At 46.5% G+C, this 27683-nt stretch overlaps 1 protein-coding gene across 1 annotated transcript in view; it reads right to left on the bottom strand.

The window, feature by feature from the left end:
- Nucleotides 1-5830: 5830 nt before the first annotated feature.
- LOC143927128 (sushi domain-containing protein 4-like) overlaps nucleotides 5831-27683 on the bottom strand; it is a 177097-nt gene continuing 155244 nt past the window's right edge. The window contains exons 3-4 of the mRNA XM_077451084.1: nucleotides 6801-7000; nucleotides 5831-5950 (exon numbers count right to left, since the gene is read on the bottom strand). Of these exons, the coding sequence (XP_077307210.1) occupies nucleotides 5831-5950; nucleotides 6801-7000 (320 nt within the window). The remainder of the gene's footprint in view (nucleotides 5951-6800; nucleotides 7001-27683) is intronic.

The raw sequence follows: 27683 nt of genomic DNA, 5'->3' as shown, positions 1-27683 counted from the left end.
CAGTTAGTGCTCTACAGCCTGGGAAGCAGACAGGTTATGTCTGTTGGAGCTAAAGTTTGGTTCAAGCTGTAAAACTGTGTACATGGAGGTTGATAAGCATTAGGCTTGGACAGCTTTAAAGTTAGGACTGTGATTGTGTAGTTAGTTCTGGGACACTGCTAGGTTGTTTTGGAAGCTTTTTAAACATTTATTTTTGGAACACTGTACAGCACCTGTATATAGCCATGTATACAGCACAAGAAACACACCACTGGTTGGCACTGTATCAGTGGATTGGTATCTGTCTGAAAGAGTTGCTTACCCCAGGGAGCATTATACCCACTACCTATCTCTAGCTCACCATACATATACTCAGAACATTTCTGCAATACATGCATATCCCCAAGTTGATTTACAAAAGGCAATAAGCTATAATAGCCACTATTGCACTGGGCTGGCTGTGCTAGGCCCAAGGCTGCCTGCAGGACTTTACCGGGCCAGAAAAAACAAAACTACTTGTGATGAGTATTAGAGTATGTAATGAGAGTATGGCAAATTATTTTTGAAAGACTCAGTTACTGCCACACAATGTAGACAATGGGTTAATAACCTTCTCACCAATCCTGCCACCCAGAATTAGTTGCAGATATAGGAGGGGCCCCTCATGGATTTTTGGCTCGAGCTCAGGCGAACAGTGGATTAAGAAGGTGATAATGAGCCATCTTGCTTGTCCTTCCCTCAGGCAGGTCAGAAACAACAGAGCAGCAGAGGCTATGCACTGCTTACTGATGGTGACAGCTGACACACAGGCTATGCTTCCAGGTGAGACCCCAGACATACTGTCACGGAGGTCCACGCTCTTCCACCAACTGCTCCTCCCTTATGTTCCATTGCCTCTTAGGAATTGTAGTCTTTCCACCAATAATGCAACACCACCACCCCTGCAGCAGAACTGCATCTTCTATCATGCCCTTCCCAGCAGCATCTTTCCTTCTGTAAGCTGGCATCAACCGATGAGAGGAGTATGGTCCTGGTGGGGAGGAGCAGAGGGATAAGGAGCAGTCAGACATGTCTGAGACCTGGAGTTCTCAACATTAGCAGTCTTTAACAGAGGTGTAGTTTGTAAACATAGGGGTTCCACATCATTATCAGATTTCTTCCCCCATGAATCTAAAGCACAATATTGTGTATACTGTTTGCTGCACTTTGTCAGCCACATATGTTATCATGATTTTTATATGATACTTTTGCAGACACCTAGCTTCAACTGTACAAGGACTTGGTATTCCTCTGGAGAATATTGAGGACTGTGTCATGGCATCGCTGGGGTGACAGTGACTGGACAAATCTTGAGGTATGTGATAATAGTAAGGCCCCTTTCACACCGTCGGACCGTTCAGGTCCGTCTGTCAGTTTTGACGGCGGACCTGAACAGGCACTCCAAGCTAATCTATGGAGCGACGGATGTCAGTGGTGACATGTCCGCTGACATCCGACCCGGTCCAATCCGCCAAAAGCACATGGATGGCCCTACGTCTGGATCCGTCACTGGCGGATCGGATTGGGTGAGATCTGATGAAAACAGACATGCTGTCCGTTTTTCATGCGATCTCTCCATAGAATCCAGCGGCGCTCGACAAGCCCCTTCCCGCTCAGTGAGCAGACAGGGACCTGTCATCCGCCGGCTCAGCGGAGATCAACAGAGGACTCCCACTGAGCCGGCGGACAGAGGCGGACTCCGTGCAAGCGGATCCACCTTGTCTGAATGAGGCCTTACTGAATCAGTATATTCATTGATCAAATAGAAACTGAAACTGATGTCTGTATTATTCCATATTTCAGTGTTTTTGCTGAAACTTTTCCTGAAGAAGGAGGTTACTCCCTGCAAAACCGTAACTGAGTTGAAATTAAAGCAACTGGTTACTCTCCACTAATGTGGGGCTAAGAAGAACTAACACTGAGAGGAGGATTAGATTGTTTGGCATCCTTTGTGTGTCTTTTTATGTCTCTGATATACATGCACATGTGAAAATTTTTATCCTTTATTAATAAACTTTTAATATTTTTGTATATTTTGGGGTACTGTTATGCCACGTACACATGATCTGACTTTTCTAAGGACTAGATATGATGGACTTTGCAGCGGAGGTCCGCCAGACTTTCTTACCCACACACGATCACTCCAAAAGTCTGCCAGTTTCGACCGCAGTGATGTACAGTGACGGGACTAGAAAAAGGAAGTTCAAGCCCCAGTACGCCACCCTTTGGGCTCCTTCTGCTAATCTCGTGTTCATCTCGTGTAAGTAGAAGTTTGGTTAGAGACGATTCACGCTTTTCAGATTTCAGCTTATTTTGATCGTTTTCTGTGGTTCAGTTTGGGCTTGTGAGGTTTTTATCTGGTTTCCAGTGCATGTTGGTCAGTTCGTACCTGTATATCGGGCCATTCTGGTACGCTCGTTCCTGTTCTTCAGGTCGCTCTTCACAGGCCTTGCTGTTCTGCAGTGCGTTCAGTTAAGTTTGTTTGTTTGACTGTTTTGAAGCCATGGTGCATGGACATACTCGTTCTCAAGTTCGTGCTGTGTGGGTGCTTGGTGTTGGGGTTAATACTTTGACCCAAGCCCGATCCATGAACAGGACAAGGAGAAGTTCATGGACGAAGAATTGGCTGCGCCAGCATGGCCAATTCTCGCATATGCCTTTGTTTCGTAAGATCCGTGAGAATAATCCTGAGGATTTCAGGAACCATCTCAGGATGAGATGGTTTTTCACCGTCTGCTGGCTTTGCTGACCCCTTATATCAGCAGGCTGGATACCTGTATGCGATCCATCACTCCGGAGCAGAGGCTAGTTGTCACGTTGCGGTACTTGGCGATAGGGAGAAGCCTTCAGGACCTCAAGTTCACGACAGGCATCTCCCCCCCAGGCTCTGGGGATCATTATCCCAGAGTCCTGTTCTGCCATTATTCAGGTCCTGCAGAAGGACTGTATTAAGGTAATTTTATTTTTTTGTTTCAAAAGTTTTATTGGGTTTTATCATATAATACAGAATATAATAGAAAAGAACAGACAAAGTAAAGCATTTTCAGTGCTATATCGGTGAGCGAGTCGACTTGGTCGGCGTACAGTAGGGTTTGGAGGGAGTGGCTGGAATTTTCACGGCTGGCGGACGCCGAGCTGGGGGACCGGAGGGTGGACAGCGGTTTGTTGGTTTTATATTTTGTAGTTAGACAGATGGAGGGGCTGGGGTCGGTCTCTGGGATTGAACGCAAGCTGGCGGCACTGACTTTCTAGTTTAAGTTGCAGGGCGAAACAGATGCGACCAAAGGTTTCTGGGTGCGGCAGGCGCTGAAGGGGTAACGGAAGGGTAATCAGAAGCAAGATGGGAGAAGGCCGGTGACTTTTGCAATTTTGCAGGTGATTTGCTGGCAGTTGGGGGGGCTGTGTGCATCAGGTTATGAAGCTCACCTGTTTCGTACAGCTTTTTCCTTGGCTTTTTTCGGGGCCTTTCGGGTGGGTGAGTTGGTTAGTCCGGCGAAGAATGTTGGGGGGGGTTTGTTGGGTCAGGATGTTACATTGGGGGAGGGTTGCGTGTGTTTGAAACTGCGCAGGTCTAAAACGGACCAGAAAGGGAAGGGTGTGGACGTTTGGTTGTATGCATTGCCGGGTTCGGAGATCTGTCCGGTGATGGCGGTGACAGAGTTCATGCGGCTTCGGCCGCAAGGGGAGGGTCCCCTGCTGGTGCATCGGGATGGGAGTTTCCTGTCCAAATTCCAATTTGTAGCGGTATTTAGGAAATGTTTGAGGTTGGGGGGGTTCGACGGGGCGCAGTTTGCTTCGCACTCCTTTCGCATCGGGGCGGCCACAGAGGCTGCCAGATGCGGGTTGGACGAGGCTGCGGTAAAACGGATAGGGAGATGGGAGTCCAGGCGTTTCAGGTCCTATGTTCGGCCGCACTTGGTGTAGACTGTTTTGGGTTGGGGGGTGCTTGGGGCTTGTGTGCTGGGGTGCTGATGTTTGTCTGTGTCATTTCAGATGGAGGTTTACCACGCCTCGTCTGGATTCTCGGACACTCCTATGTTTTTTGGGGTGCGAGGCGAGCAGATGTCAGACCGGAAGGAAGGCAGCTGGGGATCCCACGTAGGGAGGCTTGCATCAGGTGGTTGGGTATCCCGGGGATGAAGTGGGGTAGGGTCATACCTGAAATACACCGGTACGCCAGACTGGATAGGCCCCCCGATGTACTGGTTCTCCATGTTGGGGGGAATGACCTGGGGATTAGGTCCACTCGGGATATTGTTGCAGACGTGAAGTGCGATTTTCTGATGCTTCGGAGGGACTTCCCGGATATGGTCATAGTCTGGTCGGACATCGTAGCACGTACGGCATGGCGGATGGCACGGTCGGTGGTCAGACTTAATAAAGCCAGAATTAAAGTTAACAAGGTTTTGGGGAGGTTTATAAAGCGTAATGGGGGTTTAGTGGCGCGCCACTTGGAGTTGGAGGTTAACGTGGGCATGTACCTTCGGGGGGGTGGGGTCCATCTGACGGCAGTGGGCATTGACCTTTGGGCATTGGGCTTGCAAGATGGGATTGAACGGGCCCTGAGGGTGTGGCGGGGCCCTTAAGGATAAGGGGGTCATCCTTGCGGGCTGTGGCGGTGTCTTTTGGTCTTTGATGGGGCAAAAGGAAACAGATGATGGAAATGTGGGGGGGAGCTCATAGGGATATGGGCCCTCCCTTTTGGTGTATCCCAGCGGAAGGGTAGGCTGGAATACGGGATTTGGTGGCATTGCGGGAAGGTGGTTGTCTCCAGGCTTTTAAACGGCCGGAGGCTTGGTATGGTAAAAGGTGGTCCCGCAGTGTAATGGTAATAAAGGTTATGTTTAAAAAGGTGGAACGTGGTACCGTCAAAGACCAACTGACTGGGAGTTCTTTAAAATTGCCGTTACCAAAAAGTTGTTATATATATATTTAATAAAGTTATTTAAGTTATTGGTTGGAAGAGTGTTAATAAAAGGCTGCTATGGCCATTTTATACTCCAAACTCCTGTGTGGCCTGATTATTGGGTTGGAGGGTAAAATGTAGAGTGTAATGTTAATAGGATTACAGAAAGGGAAAGAAGGGGTAATTACCAAAGGGGTAAGAAGTACGGAGAGGTATGTCCCTAATGCATTGGTCAGGGGGTTCAAAGGACCCCTAATACCAGGTTAGCTGGGAAGAAGGGACCATCTACCTAACCCTTTGGGGAATAGTATGGACAAAAAGTTTTATAAGACCTACTTTATCAGCACCTCCTTGGGGCCTGTTTTAATGAGTAGCTCCTACAAAAGCACCCAATTTTTAGTTTAATCTAGTTTTTACTGTTATCCAGGGTTCAGGTGTTCCCTTCCCCTCTATTTTTAAACGCTTACAAAAGTATTTACAAGCAGGAAGTGAGTACAAATCTTAAACAGGGACACATGCAGAAATAAAAATATCACACAGGGTCTAGCCTTCTCTACTCTGCTCCCTACTCATACATACTTCATAGGAAGAAAATTTGGAATAGAAGGCTTGGACTTTTTTAGGCACGACCATAGGGTAATTGATATATATATATATAAAAAAAAAAAAAACATTTGGGATTGTATATCTCTGCTGGAGGCTCTTTTGTCCAGTGGTTCCATACCCAGGAACCTTTTTAGTGCTTTGTTATCCCTGAGAGATTTGTTCTAGTACCCTGACAGTCCCTTTGGTATACATCAGTTACCTCAATGGGTGATTCTCCCTGACACACCTGGTGTTGTCAAGATCACCAATTACCTTCTGCGTACATGTTTAAACATTACCCTTCTGCAGTTTACACTGGGATTACTGTTTGTGCAATATCGTTAAGTTCACTAAGTCTGTTGATTCTCCTGAAGAAGCACAAGGCGCGTAACATGTAGAGCCCAGGATATTATTATCATCATAATCTGTTACATAGCTTATCTTTGGAATCCAAAAACTTGATTATAGAATGAGTGGTTCTTCACCTCCAAGTTGTCTATGCTATTTTCTATAGCTATGTACAGTATAAATTATTCAACCTTGTTATACTGACTTTTTCTAATGTTGATATTTTTTAATGTTTTTTTTCTATGTATAATAAATACAATTTTTATATATCAATTACTCTATGGTCATGCATTTCTGTCTCAAATTATAGGACGTAGCACAGAGTATTTTAAAAGTATCCACTCTGTGGTGATACAAATTTTTCATTCATACTTCATAGGAAGGTGAGCATATACTTGTTTCTGACAAAGTGGTGTTTGCACATGAATGAACACTGAAGAGACATAAACTTTTATATATTTTTTGTTTTTGTACTATTGTATATGCACTTCATACACAATCATTTGTTGCCCAACTGAATAGAGAAGACACACAGAATAATTTTGTATATATGTTGATTGATTTTTATGTTCTGCGCAACTCATCTATAAGTAGATTAAGCCGCGTTCACATTGGCATGATTTGGCATGCGATTTAACAAAAGTAGATCCTGCACTGCTTTTGGTTACTTCAGGGGCTATTTCAATAGACATCTGTGCACAAACCCACACAGATGCCTTTCAAATCGCCCCCGAACTTGCACTGAAATGTGGGTTTGAAATCGTGTGAGTTCAGATGAACCCGCATGATTTCAAACACCTGTTCAGTGTGAATGAAGGCTAAAAGAAAAGCATGTTGGATATATTAACATTCAATTAAATTATGTCTAAGGTGAATATTGCCCAGTGACATTTTGTTTTTTGGGTGAATTCTGGATGAATGTCATATTTAATATTTTTGAAACCTTACCTTTAATGCATTGTCCTTTAGAAATAGTTATCCATTCACCTTCAATGCAGGCCTTTTTAATAGGACTAGTTTGGCTGTATCCTTGGTGACAAATGTAAGTTGCCACCTTCCCAGGTGGAAAAGTTTCCTCATTCCACTGACCTTCTAGTTCCTCATTTTCATTACTTTGCTGTGGCTTTGAACAGTAACCTAAAACTTAACCATAAAAAATATATCAATAAATGAAAATATACACATATATTGTAGTTAATAGTTGCCAAATGGAAAATACGGTATGTTTAAAGTCTCCACCCTGACTAACAAACTAAGTTTTCCCATCACCTTTACCAATTACCCCAAAAATGTATTTCTAAAATTTAGCATTAAATTCAGAGGTTTTAGTTACACACTCCTGTATAGCTTAGTCACAACTCTATTTACATACTTACTTAAAGGATAACTAAACCTTAGTGTGTTTTTTTTTTTTTTTAAATAACAAACATGTCATACTTACTTCCTCTGTGCAGTTGGTTTTGCACAGTGGCCCCTGATCATCCTCTTCTGGGGTGCCTCTGGGGTGCCTCTGCGGCACTCCTGGCTCCTCCTCTTCTCAAGTGCCCCGTTGGAGAATCGATCTCTCGGGGCACCCATGCAGGTGCTCTCCCGTGTCCTGCTGCTGCATCCATTGACACAGACAGCAGGACTCAGCTTCTTCCCCGGCTCCCGTGTCATTGGATTTGATTGACAGCAGCAGGAGCCAATGGCTGTGCTGCTATCAATCCATCCAATCAGGACCCAAGACACGGGCTGGAGCAAGTGTGCTCATCCCTGTCACAGGAAAGTTCAGGCTCAGGTAAGTAAAAGGGGGGGGGGGGGGCTCTGGGGTGCTGGTGCACTACAAGTGGTTTTTCACCTCAATGCATAGAGTGCATTGAGGTGCAAAACCGCAAGAGTTTACAACCCCTTTAATCACCCAAGCAGGGGAATTTTCATCAGAAAAAAAGTTGACAGGAAATGTACAATGTAGGAATTGACAGTAAATGTGCAATGTACAATGCTGAGGAGACATTTGACATGTCTCCTCAGAACCACCGTTGCTCTAGGCAAAGGACCCTCAGACATGGCTCATTCAGCCTTGTAGACTACAGCACCCTGCTACACAGGCCCACTCCTGGTCTCTCATTAATGGTTCTGTTGACTCCTTAGGTTCTTCCTCAGTCCTCTGAGACTCATAGTCTCTCTCCACCCCCTGGACTTACCTAGTTGCTTCAGCTCTCCTAGTCTCCTAGATTCACTCAGCTGTCCCGACTTTCTCAGTCCTGTGGGTAAGGTATCCCTCAAACATGGAGTGCAGTCTCTTAACTCTCTACTGATGGGGGCTCCGAGCTATGGCCAGGTCCTTGCTTATAACGAGCGTGCACATTTACACAACCAGTAAGTCCTGGACACAGGATTGGAGACCTCATATCAAGCAAAATCTCTTCAAAGTCTCCAAGCTCCAGACCCTGATCCAGATCTACCATACCCCAGAGAACGCCAGCCTTCTCAGAAAACAATAAGCTGGAGCTTCACAACATACACTGTATATACTGTAGCCGAGTATCTTACAGGATGTCTGGAAGTCTAGAAATGTACTGTTTGGGATTTACACAACTCCCATGCTCCAGTCATACACCTTTCGAGACCTCTAATCTTCTATTCACTTTGGGTTTTGCACCTCTTCCTTTTGGCAACTTCCCTGGGACACACAGTTAGTGCTCTACAGCCTGGGAAGCAGACAGGTTATGTCTGTTGGAGCTAAAGTTTGGTTCAAGCTGTAAAACTGTGTACATGGAGGTTGATAAGCATTAGGCTTGGACAGCTTTAAAGTTAGGACTGTGATTGTGTAGTTAGTTCTGGGACACTGCTAGGTTGTTTTGGAAGCTTTTTAAACATTTATTTTTGGAACACTGTACAGCGCCTGTATATAGCCATGTATACAGCACAAGAAACACACCACTGGTTGGCACTGTATCAGTGGATTGGTATCTGTCTGAAAGAGTTGCTTACCCCAGGGAGCATTATACCCACTACCTATCTCTAGCTCACCATACATATACTCAGAACATTTCTGCAATACATGCATATCCCCAAGTTGATTTACAAAAGGCAATAAGCTATAATAGCCACTATTGCACTGGGGTGGCTGTGCTAGGCCCAAGGCTGCCTGCAGGACTTTACCGGGCCAGAAAAAACAAAACTACTTGTGATGAGTATTAGAGTATGTAATGAGAGTATGGCAAATTATTTTTGAAAGACTCAGTTACTGCCACACAATGTAGACAATGGGTTAATAACCTTCTCACCAATCCTGCCACCCAGAATTAGTTGCAGATATAGGAGGGGCCCCTCATGGATTTTTGGCTCGAGCTCAGGCGAACAGTGGATTAAGAAGGTGATAATGAGCCATCTTGCTTGTCCTTCCCTCAGGCAGGTCAGAAACAACAGAGCAGCAGAGGCTATGCACTGCTTACTGATGGTGACAGCTGACACACAGGCTATGCTTCCAGGTGAGACCCCAGACATACTGTCACGGAGGTCCACGCTCTTCCACCAACTGCTCCTCCCTTATGTTCCATTGCCTCTTAGGAATTGTAGTCTTTCCACCAATAATGCAACACCACCACCCCTGCAGCAGAACTGCATCTTCTATCATGCCCTTCCCAGCAGCATCTTTCCTTCTGTAAGCTGGCATCAACCGATGAGAGGAGTATGGTCCTGGTGGGGAGGAGCAGAGGGATAAGGAGCAGTCAGACATGTCTGAGACCTGGAGTTCTCAACATTAGCAGTCTTTAACAGAGGTGTAGTTTGTAAACATAGGGGTTCCACATCATTATCAGATTTCTTCCCCCATGAATCTAAAGCACAATATTGTGTATACTGTTTGCTGCACTTTGTCAGCCACATATGTTATCATGATTTTTATATGATACTTTTGCAGACACCTAGCTTCAACTGTACAAGGACTTGGTATTCCTCTGGAGAATGTTGAGGACTGTCCCATGGCATCGCTGGGGTGACAGTGACTGGACAAATCTTGAGGTATGTGATAATAGTAAGGCCCCTTTCACACCGTCGGACCGTTCAGGTCCGTCTGTCAGTTTTGACGGCGGACCTGAACAGGCACTCCAAGCTAATCTATGGAGCGACGGATGTCAGTGGTGACATGTCCGCTGACATCCGACCCGGTCCAATCCGCCAAAAGCACATGGATGGCCCTACGTCTGGATCCGTCACTGGCGGATCGGATTGGGTGAGATCTGATGAAAACAGACATGCTGTCTGTTTTTCATGCGATCTCTCCATAGAATCCAGCGGCGCTCGACAAGCCCCTTCCCGCTCAGTGAGCAGACAGGGACCTGTCATCCGCCGGCTCAGCGGAGATCAACAGAGGACTCCCACTGAGCCGGCGGACAGAGGCGGACTCCGTGCAAGCGGATCCACCTTGTCTGAATGAGGCCTTACTGAATCAGTATATTCATTGATCAAATAGAAACTGAAACTGATGTCTGTATTATTCCATATTTCAGTGTTTTTGCTGAAACTTTTCCTGAAGAAGGAGGTTACTCCCTGCAAAACCGTAACTGAGTTGAAATTAAAGCAACTGGTTACTCTCCACCAATGTGGGGCTAAAAAGAACTAACACTGAGAGGAGGATTAGATTGTTTGGCATCCTTTGTGTGTCTTTTTTTTTTTTTATAAATGTATATTTATTGAGAAAAAGATTTCTTTCACAGAACAAAGTACATATGCTTCCGATACATACAATCAAAATTAACATTGCAACTGTAACAGCAAGTACCGCCGCAGGCGGGATATCAAATGTCGGTAATTTAAAATACCACATTAAAGGGGGAGGAACAGGATACACCACGGATTCACATGTAAAGATGCATAGTTAAACCATATACCGTATTTTATAGAGGTAACGCAGGGGTAGGATCTCGGGAGAGAGCCATGGGAAAAATTTCCTGGAAGCTCATGTCTATACATCGGGGTGTTGTCTCAGGATTCGATATAGAGTTGTCCCATCTGTCCCATATTTTATAAAATTTAGGTAGAGAGTCTTGTACCAAAGCAGTCATATGTTCCATTCTACGTATGTTTGCAATGGCGGAAATCAACTGAGAGTGGGTTGGGGGGGAGGAGGACAACCAAAGAGCAGGGATCACTCTCTTGGCAGCTAGGAGGACATATGCTGTCAGCTTCTTAGCGCTTTTTGATAGCGTGGCAACAGGCAGGCCCAGCAAGTAATGCCTCGGGTCTATAGGGATGGTGATCCCCAACACGGTATGGAGTAGGGATTGGACCATAGACCAAAAAGGTACAATCAAGGGGCAACTCCAAAAAATGTGATAATGGGTGCCCACATGTCGTAAGCACCTCCAGCACATCTTAGATATAGAGGGGTCATATTTGTGTAGCATTTCAGGAGTTTTGTACCAAAACATCAGTACCTTGTAGGCTGTCTCTCTCTGCTCCACGCACCTAGAAACCTTGGAGGTAGACAACCAGACGTCTTGCCATTGAGAGAGGGTTAAGGGAGTCTGTAAAATAGTGGCCCATTTCCTCATATAAAGGTGAGCCTCCGCGGTGGGAGCAGTAGAATTGTGAAGTATACTGTATATGGCGGATATGAGGCCCTTCTGGCAAGGACCCTGGGAACATAAAGTTTCAAAGATGGTGGGATTGACCAGAGCCAGGTCAGGGGATCTGGAGTGAAAATAGTGTTTAAATTGGAGGTATGAAAATAGGAGTTGGTTCGGGATATCGTACTTATTCTGAAGTTCTGAAAAGGATAGGAATTTACGAGATATCGGGTTTACTAGGTGGCGAAGTTGGAAGATACCCGAACTGAACCAGGGGTACATATTCTTCAAGGAGAGACTATCAGGTAAGTCTGGGTTGAAAACGACATTTAACAAGGGTGAGCATGGAGAAGAGAGAGAGTACCTCCCATAACATTTTTTCCATATGGATAGAGTAAATAACATCGGCCCAAGGAGTATGCGTCTAAGCCGAGCCATAGAGGAGGGCAGATCTGACCACAACATGGAGCAAGGGTGAACAGGACCAATGACACTCATTTCAAGTTCCGACCATCTACTGGTAGCGAAATAGGACGACCAGGAGATAGCCGGCAGAAGGTGAGTCGCATAAAAGTACTTCACTATATCAGGAGCTCCTAACCCCCCATGAGACCGCGGAGCAAAGACTACGGTCTGGGCGATTCTGTGCATTTTATTTCCCCATATAAATTTAGTGAAAGCCCGTTGAATATTCCGAAGCTGAGGCATGGAAATAGCAATTGGTAACGTTTCAAAGAGATACAAAAATTTAGGGAGTATGGCCATTTTTAATACATTAATCCTACCCAGGAGGGACAGAGGGCAAGTTGACCAGCTTCTGAGCAGACTATGTGTTTCCGCTATCAGAGAGACAAAGTTAGCTTCGTATAAGGAGTTATATGTAGCGGTCAAATTAATGCCAAGGTATTTAAGGGAGACCGGGCACCAATGGTAGGGGAAGTCATTCTTTAAAGAAGCCAGAAGTGGAGGAGGAATATGAATGGGGAGCGCTTCAGTTTTAGTCGTGTTAACCCTATACCCCGAGAGTTTACTGAATGTATCCAGGAGTGTATGAAGTTTGGGGAGGGAAATTTGAGGTTTCGTCAAGGTGAGGAGGATGTCATCTGCAAAAAGGGACAACTTATATTCCTTCAGTTTGAGAGAGATCCCACTTATATCTGAGTCTTCCCTTATAGCTGCGGCCAAGGGCTCAAGGCATAAAATAAACAACAGGGGGGACAGGGGACATCCCTGTCTAGTGCCGTTACTATGCGTAAAGAGTGGGGATCTATAAGATGCCAATTGGACCTGGGACGTGGGAAATGAGTACAAGGCCTGCAGGGCTGACAGGAAAGAACCAGAAAAACCAAAACGCTGGAGCGTGGCAAACATGTATGGCCATCCCAGCCTATCAAAGGCTTTTTGTGCGTCTAAACTCAAAATAATGGCAGGGCGGGATGTTTTGTCTAGCAGGTCTATGAGATCGATGGTGCGTCTAGCGTTATCACCGGCTCGTCTGCCCAGGACAAATCCCACCTGGTCATTATGGACGAGGGCGGGAATCATCGAGGAAAGTCTATTAGCTAAAATTTTGGTGAAGATCTTATAATCGGAGTTAAGTAAAGCTATGGGTCTGTAATTGTCCGGTAGGGTAGGGGATTTACCCGGCTTCGGGATAACCGTTATGTGCGCATGTAGGAATTGGGAATGAGGCACTCTACCTTTCTGTAAAGAGGAAAAAAGATTTAGCAAATGAGGGCTCAGAGTCGGAAGGAAAGATTTATAATAGATATAAGGAAGTCCGTCTGGGCCTGGTGATTTATGGGATGGGAGAGCTTTCACTACCGCAGCCAATTCCTCTGGCGTGACGGCAGCGTTCAGGGTATCCATCTGGGAAGAGGATAACACTGGTAGTTTCAAAGAGGTGCAGAAGTCATTAAAGCTATCTTGGGAGAAAGCGTGGTTGGGATCGGAGGTTAGGCAGTTATATAGTTTCTTATAAAAAGTACCAAAAACTTTAGACATTGTTAAGGGGCAATAGGTTGGTGTGCCATCCGACTGAATAAGAAGATCGGGATAGGAGTGGAATGGGCGGGGTTTGAGCTTATTCACCAACATCCTATGAGGCTTGTTAGCAAACTCATAAAATTTCTGTTTTGCCCAGAGTAGGGCTTTGGAGCATCTATGCAAATCTAATGATTTTAACCGTTCGCGTAGGGAGGTCACTGCGCGGAGACGAGACACCGAAGGGGAGGACAGGAGCAGAGCTTCAGCTTTTTGCAACTGAGAAAGAATATCTAGTCTCTGCGCTGCCGAGTCCCGCTTAAGGCGGGAGCCGGCTGAGATACATTCTCCTCTAAAGAAGGCCTTGTGCACCTCCCAAAGGGTGGATACGTCCCGCACAGATCCCACGTTAAATTGGAAAAAGTCAACTAAACTTTGAGATAAATGAGCCTTAGTGACCGGATCCCGGAGAAGGAAGTCATTAAGTCTCCAATGACAGGTCCTGGGTGTAGAGGAGGAGAGGGTAAGGTCGAGCTGGACCGAGGCATGATCCGACCACGTCATGGGATTCAACTCTGAGGCTACTGCCGACATCAGTAGAGGTGCCGTTACAAAAATATAATCCAATCTAGAGTACATTTTATGTGGGGGGGAATAAAAAGAAAATTGGCGGTGTGTGGGGTGTTTAATCCTCCAAATATCTAGCAGGTGATGGGATCTAATAAGCTTGCGAAACGCAGTGGATTGACGTTCAGTTTTGGAAGAGGGATTACCTGGGAAAAGGGTTTGTCTGTCTCTCTTAGCAGACATGGTCATATTAAAGTCCCCGCCAATGATCATGAATGGCTGAGCATAGGAGCCCAGAGCATCCAAGACCCCAGAGAGGAACTGAACCTGGCCCGAATTTGGGGCATAAATATTAACTATAGTGAGTGAGCGGCATAAGTAGTCGCAGTCCAGGAGAATGTATCTACCCTGTGGGTCAAGGAATGAGGACTTCACCCGCAACGGGCAGGTTTTTTTAATCAGTATCGCGACCCCTGCTTTACCAGAGGGATCGGAAGCCATAAAAGAAACCGGAAAATGTTTAGCAGCAAATTTAAGAGAGCCTCCTGGGCGGAAGTGAGTCTCCTGGACTAGGACCACGTCTGCGTTGGAGGACTTGAACTCCTTCAGAGCCAACCACCGCTTGTGAATAGAGTTCAAGCCTTTAACATTGTATGTAAGTACCCTTAAAGCCATTGTGCACCAAGTAGTTGAAGCTTAAAGTACCCATAACCAACATACAATAAACAAATATACCTGAGTAAACCAAGGAGATACTGGGAGCCGTGGTGTATCCTAGGAATGAAAAGCGGGTAAAAACATATAATGACAACAATAATGCATCTAGAGATTGAAAAAGACAACAGCCAAAATGGGCAAGAAATGAAAAAAAGGCCAAAAAAAAGGCCTAAAAAGTAAAAAAGTAAACTATAAGTAATAGCAAAAAGGCCTGGGGGGTAAAAACCACCCAGGAGTCCGCAGCCGCAGCCGCGGAACAAAAGGAGGCACATCAGGGGTACCTGCTCATCTAGAGGGACCCTGCCACCTTCCAGAAAAAAGCTTTAGGCAGCGTGAACAATATACCATAGTCCCAATCAACAAAAACAAAAAGAAAAGTCACAACCCGTAACTAGGGGTGCGAACCCCCACTGTCAAGAGGGGGAGAAAAAAAAAAAAAAAACTCAAACATGGCGAAATAGGGGCCGAAGCCAAGATAAACCAAACACAGCACTTAAATGTTCTCTTCAAGGAGGTAGTCTGGGATGTAAGTTCCGCTGGGGAGTAGAGAAGGATTTCTGCGATCTCTGACGAGCTGGGGTCCAAATCCGTGTCGGAATAGCCGTGGGTCTGGGTGTCGTCGGAAGCGGGACAGGGTCTTCGTCAGGAAGTGGTGGCAAACCCAGACTGCGTATGAAAGCTTCACTTTCCTGAAGGTCCCTCATGGAGTATTGAATCCCATCTTTAGTAGCCGAAAGGCGAAAGGGGAAACCCCAGCGATACGGAAACTGGTGATTCTGCAGATGGGCAGTCACAGGGCGGAAGCTGCGACGTTTAGCCAAGGTAATGGGGGATAGGTCACTGAAAATTTGTATTTTGGCCCCTTTAAATTCCAGACGAGACTTGTTACGGGTGGCCACAGTCAGAGCTTCTTTGCTATCGTAGTAGTGGAAGCGTACAATGATGTCTCTAGGGTTGGCCCCGGCTGGGGGCTTTGGGGCTAAAGACCTGTGGGCCCTATCCAATCTCCAATCAATGTCCGGGATTTTAGGGGCGACAACATTGAAGAGGCTGAGAAGGTAAGGTTTAATCTCCCCCTCACTAACGGTCTCGGGGACTCCTCTGATGCGTAGATTTTGGCGGCGTTCCCTGTTTTCCAAGTCCTCCTGTTGGGACTGGAGCTGTGAGACAGACTGCTTCAAACCGGCATTGTCCTCCTCCAAGACGTGTACATATTGCAATAAATCGTCAAATTTGGTTTCCAGGACGTCAGTCCGTTCCCCAATCTGGGCCAGCTCCCCCCGCAGTTCATGGGCGAGTTTGCCCATTTCCTTCGAAACATTACTGGTCAAGTCTTGCAGGAGAACTCGCAGTTTATCGTCGAGTACTTCAACTGTAACAGGGGCGGACATTGTGTCAAAGTGGCCCTTTGACAAAGGACTCGGGTTATCTTGTACGGACAGTTGGGAAGCCACTTGTGCGTATGTGGAAGAACCCGGAGTTGGAACAGGGGAGGCCGGCCTGCTTAGGAAGCGATCTAAAGTCTGTGAGGGCCGCAGTTCAGGAGATAGAGATTGAGGGAGGTGTTTCGGACCGTATTTCACCATGAGGCGTTGGGACTAGGCATACATTCAGTTACACGTGGAGCTCCCCATGTAAAGGTAGCGACTGTGAGCTGTAGGGGAACATTGAAAGGCGGCTAGGGCTCGTTGAGAGTGATCACATGTCCGTCAAGTAAAGGGACCCGGGGTGTGACCCCAGAATAGGACGTTGCAGATTAGAGGGTAGAGGGGGGGTTGGAGCCCAGGTAACACTATATCGCTGGAGTATGAGAGTCTAGACATAAACCAGGGTGCGGCTGAGAGAGATGTAGGCCTCAGGAGGGTGGGTGGAGGGACTAGGTGCACCAAGATGGCCGCCGGTGGGGCCTAGGGCGTGTGGGCAGGGCTCGGAGAGGCACCAGAACCAGGTGGGCAGCGATCCAGTGGGGGACAGGCTGAACTGTGAGTGGGGACAATGTTCTCCCTGCCGGAATCTGTGGAGCAGCTGCCAAAAGGGATTTGCAGGAGGGCTGCTTTAGGCCTCGGGTGTACCAAGATGGCCGCCGGGTCTCACCTCTCAGGGCGCAGTTCTCGAACCTCTGCGGGCCTCCAGCGGGCGCTCATCCGCCTCCTGTCTCAAGCGAGGGGTTCCGGTGGTTCCCGTAGGGAGATGTGCCGCGGGATCCGACTCAGGATACGCCTCAAGAACCGCCGACCGGAGGTCTCGAGGCACGGAGTAGGCCGCAAGATGGCGGCGGAGACCGGCCTGTCTCGCCGCTCGCAGCCCCGGGGTCCGTTTCGGCGATGGATCGGCCGAAAATAGCGGCTCCGTCCGGAGCTCGGGTGGTCCCTGGGATGGATGGATTGCCTGGAAGGGCGAAAAAACGCCCGGCGGACACGGATGGCAACAGATGCTGAGAGGTCTCCGCGGAGCTCAGCTAAGGCACATCCGTCCGTCTCCCTGTGTGTCTTTTTATGTCTCTGATATACATGCACATGTGAAAATTTTTATCCTTTATTAATAAACTTTTAATATTTTTGTATATTTTGGGGTACTGTTATGCCACGTACACATGATCTGACTTTTCTAAGGACTAGATATGATGGACTTTGCAGCGGAGGTCCGCCAGACTTTCTTACCCACACACGATCACTCCAAAAGTCTGCCAGTTTCGAGCGCAGTGATGTACAGCGACGGGACTAGAAAAAGGAAGTTCAAGCCCCAGTACGCCACCCTTTGGGCTCCTTCTGCTAATCTCGTGTTCATCTCGTGTAAGTAGAAGTTTGGTTAGAGACGATTCACGCTTTTCAGATTTCAGCTTATTTTGATCGTTTTCTGTGGTTCAGTTTGGACTTGTGAGGTTTTTATCTGGTTTCCAGTGCATGTTGGTCAGTTCGTACCTGTATATCGGGCCATTCTGGTACGCTCGTTCCTGTTCTTCAGGTCGCTCTTCACAGGCCTTGCTGTTCTGCAGTGCGTTCAGTTAAGTTTGTTTGTTTGACTGTTTTGAAGCCATGGTGCATGGACATACTCGTTCTCAAGTTCGTGCTGTGTGGGTGCTTGGTGTTGGGGTTAATACTTTGACCCAAGCCCGATCCATGAACAGGACAAGGAGAAGTTCATGGACGAAGAATTGGCTGCGCCAGCATGGCCAATTCTCGCATATGCCTTTGTTTCGTAAGATCCGTGAGAATAATCCTGAGGATTTCAGGAACCATCTCAGGATGAGATGGTTTTTCACCGTCTGCTGGCTTTGCTGACCCCTTATATCAGCAGGCTGGATACCTGTATGCGATCCATCACTCCGGAGCAGAGGCTAGTTGCCACGTTGCGGTACTTGGCGATAGGGAGAAGCCTTCAGGACCTCAAGTTCACGACAGGCATCTCCCCCCCAGGCTCTGGGGATCATTATCCCAGAGTCCTGTTCTGCCATTATTCAGGTCCTGCAGAAGGACTGTATTAAGGTAATTTTATTTTTTTGTTTCAAAAGTTTTATTGGGTTTTATCATATAATACAGAATATAATAGAAAAGAACAGACAAAGTAAAGCATTTTCAGTGCTATATCGTAATAGGAGGTGAAAGGCATTTTCCTACCACCAGACACCCTATCTGGGAACATACTGTATCCTGAGGGAGAGACAACACATCCAACCTCCATGTTACCATGTGTTTGATATAAAAAGGTTTGCCAAATATTGGTAATACAGAAAGAATATGAAACTGATCATATGGGTAGCACTACAAGATTAAAACAATGCGGCTAGTTACAGTCATCTGTGATGCAACAGTCGTTCTTTTGTGACTGAAAAAATAACAATATAACCATGATGTGTGGTCTATTACATCTAGGGCCACAGATCAGTGAGAGTAGCGATAGAGCAGGTGTTCCCCTTGGGTATCCATATCTTAGAGTTGTGTTACAAGCATAGGAGTTTGAGGTAGGGGTATACATTTAGGGTGTACTAACCAGGGATTCCATGTGCTTAGGAATGCGGGGGCTAACAAGTGGGTCCTGGCATACATGAATTCAATGAGACAATGGTTGTTAAGCAATTGAATCACTTCTGTGAGTGTGGGGGGGCTCGGGAGTTTTCCATTTTCTGGCACTTGTCAACCTGGTAGCATTAAGGACGCAAGTTAGAATGAGGTAAGTGGCCGGGGGCCAGGTATTTAAAGCCTAAAACCAAAAGGATCAAATGTGAAGACAGTGACATAGGAGTTGATAGGATGGAGGAAAGGAGTTTTGTAAGGGCAGCCCAAAAGGTTTTCATTTTGGGACAAGACCACCAAATATGTATTGTTGTGTTAGAGTGGCTACAAGTTCTCCAACAGGAGTCGAATGTGTTTGGGTATATTTTTGCCAACTTAGATGGTGTAAGGTACCAGTTATGTAGGCTTTTTTGTACCCTTTCTCAGTGGATGATACATGGGGAGAATTTTAGTGGCCTTCTGAGGGAGCTGAGCCATTGCTGGTGGGTGTAATTACATTTGAGAAGGTCTTCCCATTTCAGTATAGCAGCAGATTTGATATCCTGAACTGGGTTGGTGAGTAGCTTGTAGATAGGGATGAGCCGAACACCCCCCGGTTCGGTTCGCACCAGAACTTGCGAACGACCCCCGCGTTTGGTACGAACGTTAGAACCCCATTGAAGTCTATGGGACTCGAACGTTCGAATTGGAAAATGCTAATTTTAACGGCTAATATGCAAGATAGTGTCCTAAAAAGGGTTTGGCGACCTGCCTCCTGCCTCAGGGGACATGGGTCACTGCAAAAAAAAGTTTTAAAAACTACCGTTTTGGCGGGAGCACTGATTTTAATGACGATTAAAGTGAAAAAAAAAAAAGTGAAATATTCCTTTAAATATGGTGCCTGGGGGGTGTCTGTAGTATGCCTGTGAAGTGCCACGTGTTTCCCGTGTTTAGAACAGTCCCTGCACAAAATGACATTAAACGGAAATAACACCATTTAAAACTGCTTGCGGTTTTAATGTTATATCTGGTTCCTGCAATATGGTTGAAAATCCTTGAGAAACATGGCATGGGTAGCCCTCCCTGCCCATTACCAGCCTATTTTGGGTCTTGTACACATATTAAGGGGAACCCCGTACCCATATTAAAAAAAAGGAAATGCGTGTGGCCCCCAGGCCCTATATACTCAGAACAGCAGTATACAGGCGGTGCAAACAAGACAGGGACTGTGTAGGTTTGTTGTGTTAAGTTGAATCTGTTTGTCATTTTCAACCGGTACATTTTTAAAGTGTAGCTCCAGTCAAAAAAAATATCTTTAAGCTTTTTGGAAAACATAGGGAAGGGTTATCACCCCTGTATAATTTGTTTTGTCGTCCATCTTTTTTCATCTCACTTGCTGCTGTCTCCTTGCGTTTGCAAGTAGGAGATGTTTGTAAGTTGGATGTTTGAAAGTAGGGGCCTGCCCTATATTATAGCGGTATGTACTGGGTACAGAGCACGCAGACAGCACGCACCCTAACACTACTGACTGCAAGCTCTATTATTAACCACTTGTTAGCCCAATGTTTGCATAAAGTGAAAGATGAAGTTATGCTGCGTAAATAGATATCAAACATGTCACTCTTCAAAATTGCACATGCCCGTGGAATGGCGCCAAACGTCGCTACTTAAACAATCCCCATAGGCGACGCTTTAAATATTTTTTTACTGGTTACATGTTTTGAGTTGCAGAGGAGGTCTAGGACTAGAATTATTGCTCTCGCTCTAACATTCTCAGCGATACCTCACATGTGTGGCACATGCGAGCACATGGGGACATGGGCGCTTTAATTTTTATTTTATTTTTTTATTGTTCATTTTACTTTATTTATTTTAGTTTGACATTTTTTTCCCCCAAAATATATTGTTGATCACTTTTATTCCTATTACAAGAAATGTAAACATCCCTTGTAATAGGAATATGGGGTGACAGGTCCTCTTTACAGTGAAATCTGGGGGGTCAATATGACCCCACATCTCACCTCTAGGCTGGGAAGCCTGAAATCAAAAATAAAAAAAAGATTCTGGCTTTGATCGTACTGGCGAGTTGGTAGAAGCACCGGAGGGCGGTGAGGGGTGGGGGGCGTCTATGGCTGGGTATTTCAGGGTATCACCGAGTATGGCTGGGTATCTCTGAGTATGGCTGGGTATGGCAATTTATGGCAGGGTATTACAGAGTATTGGCGGGGTATTGGCGGGGTACTACAGAGTAATAGCAGGGTACTGCAGAGTATTGGGGGTACTGCAGAGTAATGGCGGGTACTGCAGAGTAATGGCGGGTACTGCAGAGTATTGGGGGTACTGCAGAGTAATGGGGGTTACTGCAGAGTAATGGGGGGTACTGCAGAGTAATGGCGGGGTACTGCAGAGTAATGGCAGGGTACTGCAGAGTAATGGCAGGGTACTGCACTGCAGAGTAATGGCAGGGTACTGCACTGCAGAGTAATGGCGGGGTACTGCAGAGTAATGGCGGGGTACTGCAGAGTAATGGCAGGGTACTGCAGAGTATGCACTGGTATTGCAGAGTATTGGCAGGGAATTGAGGGGTTAAATTCGGTGAGCAGCGATGTGGGCACTGCAGATGCAGCCCACATCGCTGCTGACACCGATCTCTTTCCCCTCCGCTGTACCGATCGGTACAGAAAGGGGAGGGAGGAACAGGCGTCATAACATGACGCCGGTTTGTTTCCAAGTGATCACTCCGTCATTTGACGGAGCAATCACGTGTTAAACGGCCGCTATGAGCGGCCGTTTACCGTGATGCGCCGGGTCCTGCGGACCCGGCGGTCACGGATGCTCTCGAGTGCGCACACCTCGGGGCACGCGAGAGCAGAATTCTGGGAGCCCGTTAATTAACGGCCTCTCTGAGTTAAACAACCGCCCTGAAGCCGTTAATCGGCAATGGGCAGTTGTTAAGTGGTTAAAGCTAGATCACTAGCTATATAGGTGAGGTGAATATAGTGGTGTATACTGCAGTCAGGGCACAGACAACAACCACTACACAGCAGCAAGATAGGAAATCAGCCAAAAACGATTGGTGTGTACTGTGTTGAAGGTACACAGAACACCCACTGCTTCAGATGCAAAGTAACACACTACAGGAGGCCGCCTTAAAGGCGGCCTTATATAGTGTGGGGCGTGCACTACACAGCCTGAGCTATGATTGGCCACAGGCATCCTGCCTGTGGCCAATCATAGCTCTCCTCGCTGCCGGCGCTGCGATTGGCCAAGCATGCGGGGTCACAGTGCATGCTTGGCCAATCATCGGGCAGCAATGCACTGCGCCAACGCAGTGCATTGTGGTCCGCGCGCGTCACTCGAATTTTGACGCGAACGGCCAAAACGTTCAGAATTCTCCGAACGCACGAACAGCCAATGTTCGAGTCGAACGTACGTTCGACTCGAACACGAAGCTCATCCCTACTTGTAGATATATGAGATGCCCTTTAGACGAGTACGCTCTGCATTGTAGAATTTGTAGTAGGAGCCAAAAAGGATTTTTGACTAGATTACCTGTGAGAGCGCAGAGCGGATTCTGAGGTATACAAAAAAGTCTCTGGATGGAATGCGGTAGGTCATTTGTAGTTGCTGAAAGGGGGAGATTGGGATATCAGGTAGGATTGTTTGTAGAGTCTTGAGAGGTATGTCTTGCAGTATCTGGAGGGGTATGCCACCTAGCTGTTGCAAGATTGCTCGCTATATTTTAAGAGTTGCATTGACTGTGGAAAGATAGCTTGGCTTTGCATGATGTTGCAAGAGTAGTGCACTAAGGTTCAGTTTAAGATGAGTTCCCATGACTGCTTCAATTTGTAACCATGGGTTTTGAGTATCTGCTTTCCACCAGTATTTGGTTTGATCTAAAACGGTTGCTTTGAAGTATGCTGAGATGTTAGGAGCTCCCATTCCACCAGTAGATGTCGGTGAACAAAGGGTGGATCTTTTAATTCTGGGGTGTTTCCCATTCCATATGAAAGAGGTCAGGATAGGTTGAAGTTTGATGAGCTGTGATTGTAGGAAGGGGATAGGTAAAGTTCAGAATAGGTATAGTATATATGAGGTAGGAGGTACATTTTAGTTAGTGCGACACGTCCGGCCCATGATTCTTGCACATTTATTACATTTTGTATAGTTTTCTGTAGATTGGTAACTAGGTGTGAAAAATTAAGGAAAAGTAGGGAGGAAGTAGGAGTAGTCAAGTGTATACCTAGATAAGAGAGAGTGGAGTCTGGGGCCCATGAAAAAGAGGTGAGTTGAGCAATGCTACACTTGGTGCTAGTATCGATATTAACTTCAATCATACAGGATTTAGAGTAGTTGATTTTGTATAAAGATGCTTTGCTGAAAAGGTCCAGGGTTTGATGAAGGTGGGGGAGAGACAATGTGGGGTTGGTAATAGAGACGATCACATCATCTGCATAAAGACCGATTGTATGGTTGCACTTCCCAATCTCAATGCCAGAAATTGAAGGGTTTGAACGAATGGAGTGTGCTAGAGGTTTCATGATAAGAGTGAAAATGAATGGGGATAGGGGGCAGCCTTGACGATTACCATTGTATATGTGGAAGGGATCTGAGAGAATACCGGAATTTATGACTCTAGCGCTGGGAGAAAAGTATAAAGCTAATATAGCATTCAGTATAAGGCCAGAGAAGCCAGATTTTATTAGGACTGCTTTCAGGTAATTCCAGTCTACTCTACCGAATGCCTTCTCTGCATCTAGAGCGATGAACAGAGAAGATGTTCGGTGATGTTCAACCCATTGCAACAAATCAATATATCTGTGGGTGCCATCAGATGCCTGCCTTTCCGTTAACAAAACCCACCTGGTCTGGGTGGAACAAGTGAGGGATGATATCGGAAATACGTGAGGCTAGGAGCTTAGCGTATAGCTTTGTGTCAGTATTTAATAAAGAAATTGGTCTATAGCTAGCCGGATCATCAGTTGGTTTGCCTGGTTTGGGAATTTGTGGTGATTGCTTCAAGGGCTTCCAAAGGTATTGAACCTGTGGAGAGTGTGTGATTGAATGAGTTGCAGAGATATGGGGCTAGCAGTGTAGAGAATTAATTGTAATACTCATTGCTAAAGCCATCGGGGTCCAGAGGCTTTATGAAGTGGAAGGGAGGCTATTGCATTTTCCAGTTCTGAGACCGTGAAGGGTTGAGAAATGGAATGTATTTGATCAGGAGATAGAGATGGCAGTTGTAATTGGTCTAGGAATTGTGCTATATCAGTTGATGTGGGAGAGGGGGCTTCATGGCTAAGTTGTATAAGTTGGCATAGAATTAACTGAATCAATAGGCTATGTCTTTGGGATTATTGGGGCGAGTGTGGTTAATGGATGTGAGGTATGAGATTTTGGTAGGCATTAGGCGGCATTTGAGCTGCTTTGCAAGGCAGGCTCCTGGTTTGTTATGGTTTGCATAAAAATTTAGTTTTAACCTTTTCAAAGATAAGTCAAAGTTTGAGTGTAAGCATTCACTTAGTTTTAGTCTGATATTCTGTAGTTTTTCATGTAGGAGTGGTGAGGGCTGGGCTTTGTGTGCACTTTCAAGAGAGCGTAGCTGTTCTACTATTTTCGTGGTGGTAGCATTGCGTTCCTTTTTCTCATGTGCCCCTAGTGTAATAAGGAGATCTCTGAGACACGCTTTAAGTGCATTCCAGCATACAGTGGGGTTCAATCCAGAATTGTATTTAGCAGGAAGTAGTTTTCAACTTTGGCTACAACATGTTTCTGAAGATGAGGGCAAGGAGGAGCCAAGCTAGCATTCAACCGCTGGGCATGTGGATGGCTGGGAGTGAACTTCTTTTGCCGGTCCAGCAGCTGGGGCAGGGACATTTGCCTGCTATAATCGGACGTGGGTGTACTGCTAGCAGAGTGCCCGGAAGCACTTGGCTGTGACACACCTAATTCTAAGCCTTCATTCCTCTCAGAGCAGGTTTCAGAGAGGACTGAAGGTCTAGTGGGGTTGGAGATCCCAGCTGATGAGGAGCAAGGAGAGGTCCGCTTTGTTCTTTGGTGTGGGTCTTTGAGGTACGCTTGCCAACGAGCTGCATGGCAGGTCAACATATGTCTGGTCAAGCATGTGGTGCCCAAGCGGCTGATGTTTTGGCCACGCGAGATACACTTGAGACATATGTTTCAAATAACAGAGGTGCGATCTGATGCACTCATCTCAAAAAAGGCCCACACCAAAGAACTTTTAGAATAACGTGCAGAGGCAGCGCCCTGCACAGGCGGAGCTCTGCGGTGTGATTCAGTCAGTGTGCTGCCCCTAAGCTGGCCCCCGGAGGGCATCCTGCCTTGTTGGACATGTGCCTCCTTCTCCTCCTCCTCCTCTCTCCTACCAGGCACCCACGTGGAGTCAGTGCCCTCATCATCCCCTCCCTCTTCATCGCTGGAGCAAACCTGGCAGTATGCTGCAGCTTGTGGAACATGACTGCCAGATTGCTGTCCTTCTTGAGCATCCCCTCTCTCTGCATTCACGCTACTGCCTTTCTCTAGCTGAGTATCATCATCAGAGCCTACAAAAAACTGGGCATCCTCCTGGAGCATGTACCCAACACTGTGCTCAAAGAGTTCAGGAGACTCCTCAGGAGGATGTGGTGGGTCTAGGGAAGGAGTCACTGATGATGACATTGAGAGGAGGGAAGATGATGCGTTGGCAGCTGCTTTGCTAGTACCCTGAGCCTGGGTGAGAGACGATGAGGAGCATGAAGAGGGCTTGGTCATCCACTCTACCAAATCGTAGGCATGTGGCGGCTCAATATGTCCAGCTGCCAAAAAGAAGGACAAGCGTGTCCCATGGCCACATGCTGATGATGACGATGCACCACGTCCACGACCAGCACTGTTGTCTCTAGACACAGAGCCTACTTGCCCTCTTTTTTCGGCTCGCGCCTGTCTGCCTCTCCTTGCTGGCCTTCCAGACATGGTAATGGCCTGAAGGGAGTTGGGAAAACCAGCAATTGGGTAGTGTATATTGTGCTGGAGGCACACACAACTTCAACTCCTGCAGATGTCAGATGGCTCAAAATAGAGAAGAGCTATTTAGGTGGATATAAGTGTATACTGGGTTCAGAGCACGCAGACAGCACGCACAATCTCCTGACACTGACTGCAAGCTCTATTTAAAACGCGCAAGATAGTTAGCTATATAGGTGGATATAACGGTTTATACTGGGTTCAGAGCACGCAGACAGCACGCACAATCTCCTAACACTGACTGCAAGCTCTATTTAAAACGAGCAAGATAGTTAGCTATATAGGTGGATATAGCGGTGCATACTGGGTTCAGAGCATGCAGACAGCACGCACAATCTCCTAACACTGACTGCAAGCTCTCTTTAAAACGAGCAAGATAGTTAGCTATATAGGTGGATATAGTGGTGCATACTGGGTTCAGAGCATGCAGACAGCACGCACAATCTCCTAACACTGACTGCAAGCTCTCTTTAAAACAAGCAAGATAGTTAGCTATATAGGTGGATATAGCGGTGTATACTGGGTTCAGAACAAGCAGACAGCACTCACAATCTCCTAACACTGACTGCAAGCTCTATTTAAAACGAGCAAGATAGTTAGCTATATAGGTGGATATAGCAGTGTATACTGGGTTCAGAGCACGCAGACAGCATGCACAATCTCCTAACACTGACTGCAAGCTCTATTTAAAACGAGCAAGATAGTTAGCTATATAGGTGGAAATTTTTATTAAAATAAAACTGCTACTGATTTACATAATCAAGAACTTAAGAAAAACTCATACTTGAGCAAAAAAAAGAACTAAAGAACAACTTGCATAAATTGTTTTGGACAGACAGGATCTATTCAAACTACCCATATCAGACGATCCTTAATCCCATGATCATCTGGGAAGAAAAAAATAAATAAAAAATTCCTAATCATTATTCAAACTATATACATTTATATTACATACCCCTTATAGGCAGGAACGTAACAAAACTGACGGTGCATACCATGTTTTTAAAATTAAGTTGCCCAAAAGCTAAAAAAAAGGGGTGAAAGGACAGACAGACCCCCACCTAAGGAAAAGAAGGGGGAGATCATCAAGGTGGCCGGAAAGAGAACCCTCTCCACAACCTAGCACACCTTTCCCTACCCATTCTTTCCCCCTCAAGAAACCTCACCTTACCCAATTCCCGAATGATATCACCCGCCACCTCATGCATGGGCAGGAACTTGCCCCTAGTGGACACTAAACACCGAGCGTGCCAAGTGTAGTAAAGGCATATGACACTAACTAAAAACAGTGATGATAACACAAAGCCCCTCCGGGCTCTGAAGTCACCGTACACCCTCTCAGAATAGGCAAGGGCCCGGAGACGGGGATAGCCAATGGCATCTCCAACCTCCCCCAGAACCCCCAAGTTGAAAGGGCACTCGACCAAAAAGTGGTCCATGGTCTCTAGTACCCCACCACACTCAGGGCGAGGACAGCCTCTGTCCTCTGGGCTCCGGTACTTCAAGTTCGATCTCACATAGAGTCGTCCATGGAATGCCCTCCATGCGAGATCCCAGAACTTGGCAGGAATTCTCTTAGAATTCAGGAGGGCTAGTCCCTCCCTGAGAACCCTGTCTGGACAGTCCCTTAAGGCCAGTGGTCTCAAAAAGTCCGAGGCCATGACCCTCTGGTACAGCTCTTGCCGGCCCAGGGAGCCTACCTCTAAGGCCGTTATCCTCCACCGCCTTAGTACCTTCAGGGCGGTTGGGACATAGGCGGGGAGGTACCCATGGGACCTCCGAAGGTCACCCGGGCGGCCGCCCCCTCCCACCTGCTCAGGAACACCAGGAACCAATTCTTACACGAACGTTCCCACAGAGAGGGCTCGTCCACAAAAATGGATTGCAGATTGAACTTCAGGAACACCACAGTAAAGAAAACCGTGGGGTTGATCATGTCCAAACCGCCCTCCCCTCTCCGTCGATACGTGACCTCCCTTTTTATCAGGT

The sequence above is a fragment of the Lithobates pipiens genome, unplaced genomic scaffold (genome assembly GCF_037356315.1).
Source record: "Lithobates pipiens isolate NorthernLeopardFrog02 unplaced genomic scaffold, aLitPip1_a1.2 Scaffold_23, whole genome shotgun sequence".
Taxonomy (NCBI): Eukaryota; Metazoa; Chordata; class Amphibia; order Anura; family Ranidae; genus Lithobates; species Lithobates pipiens.
Note: the sequence above shows the minus strand (reverse complement) of the source record. Positions and strands in the feature narration are given on the sequence as shown.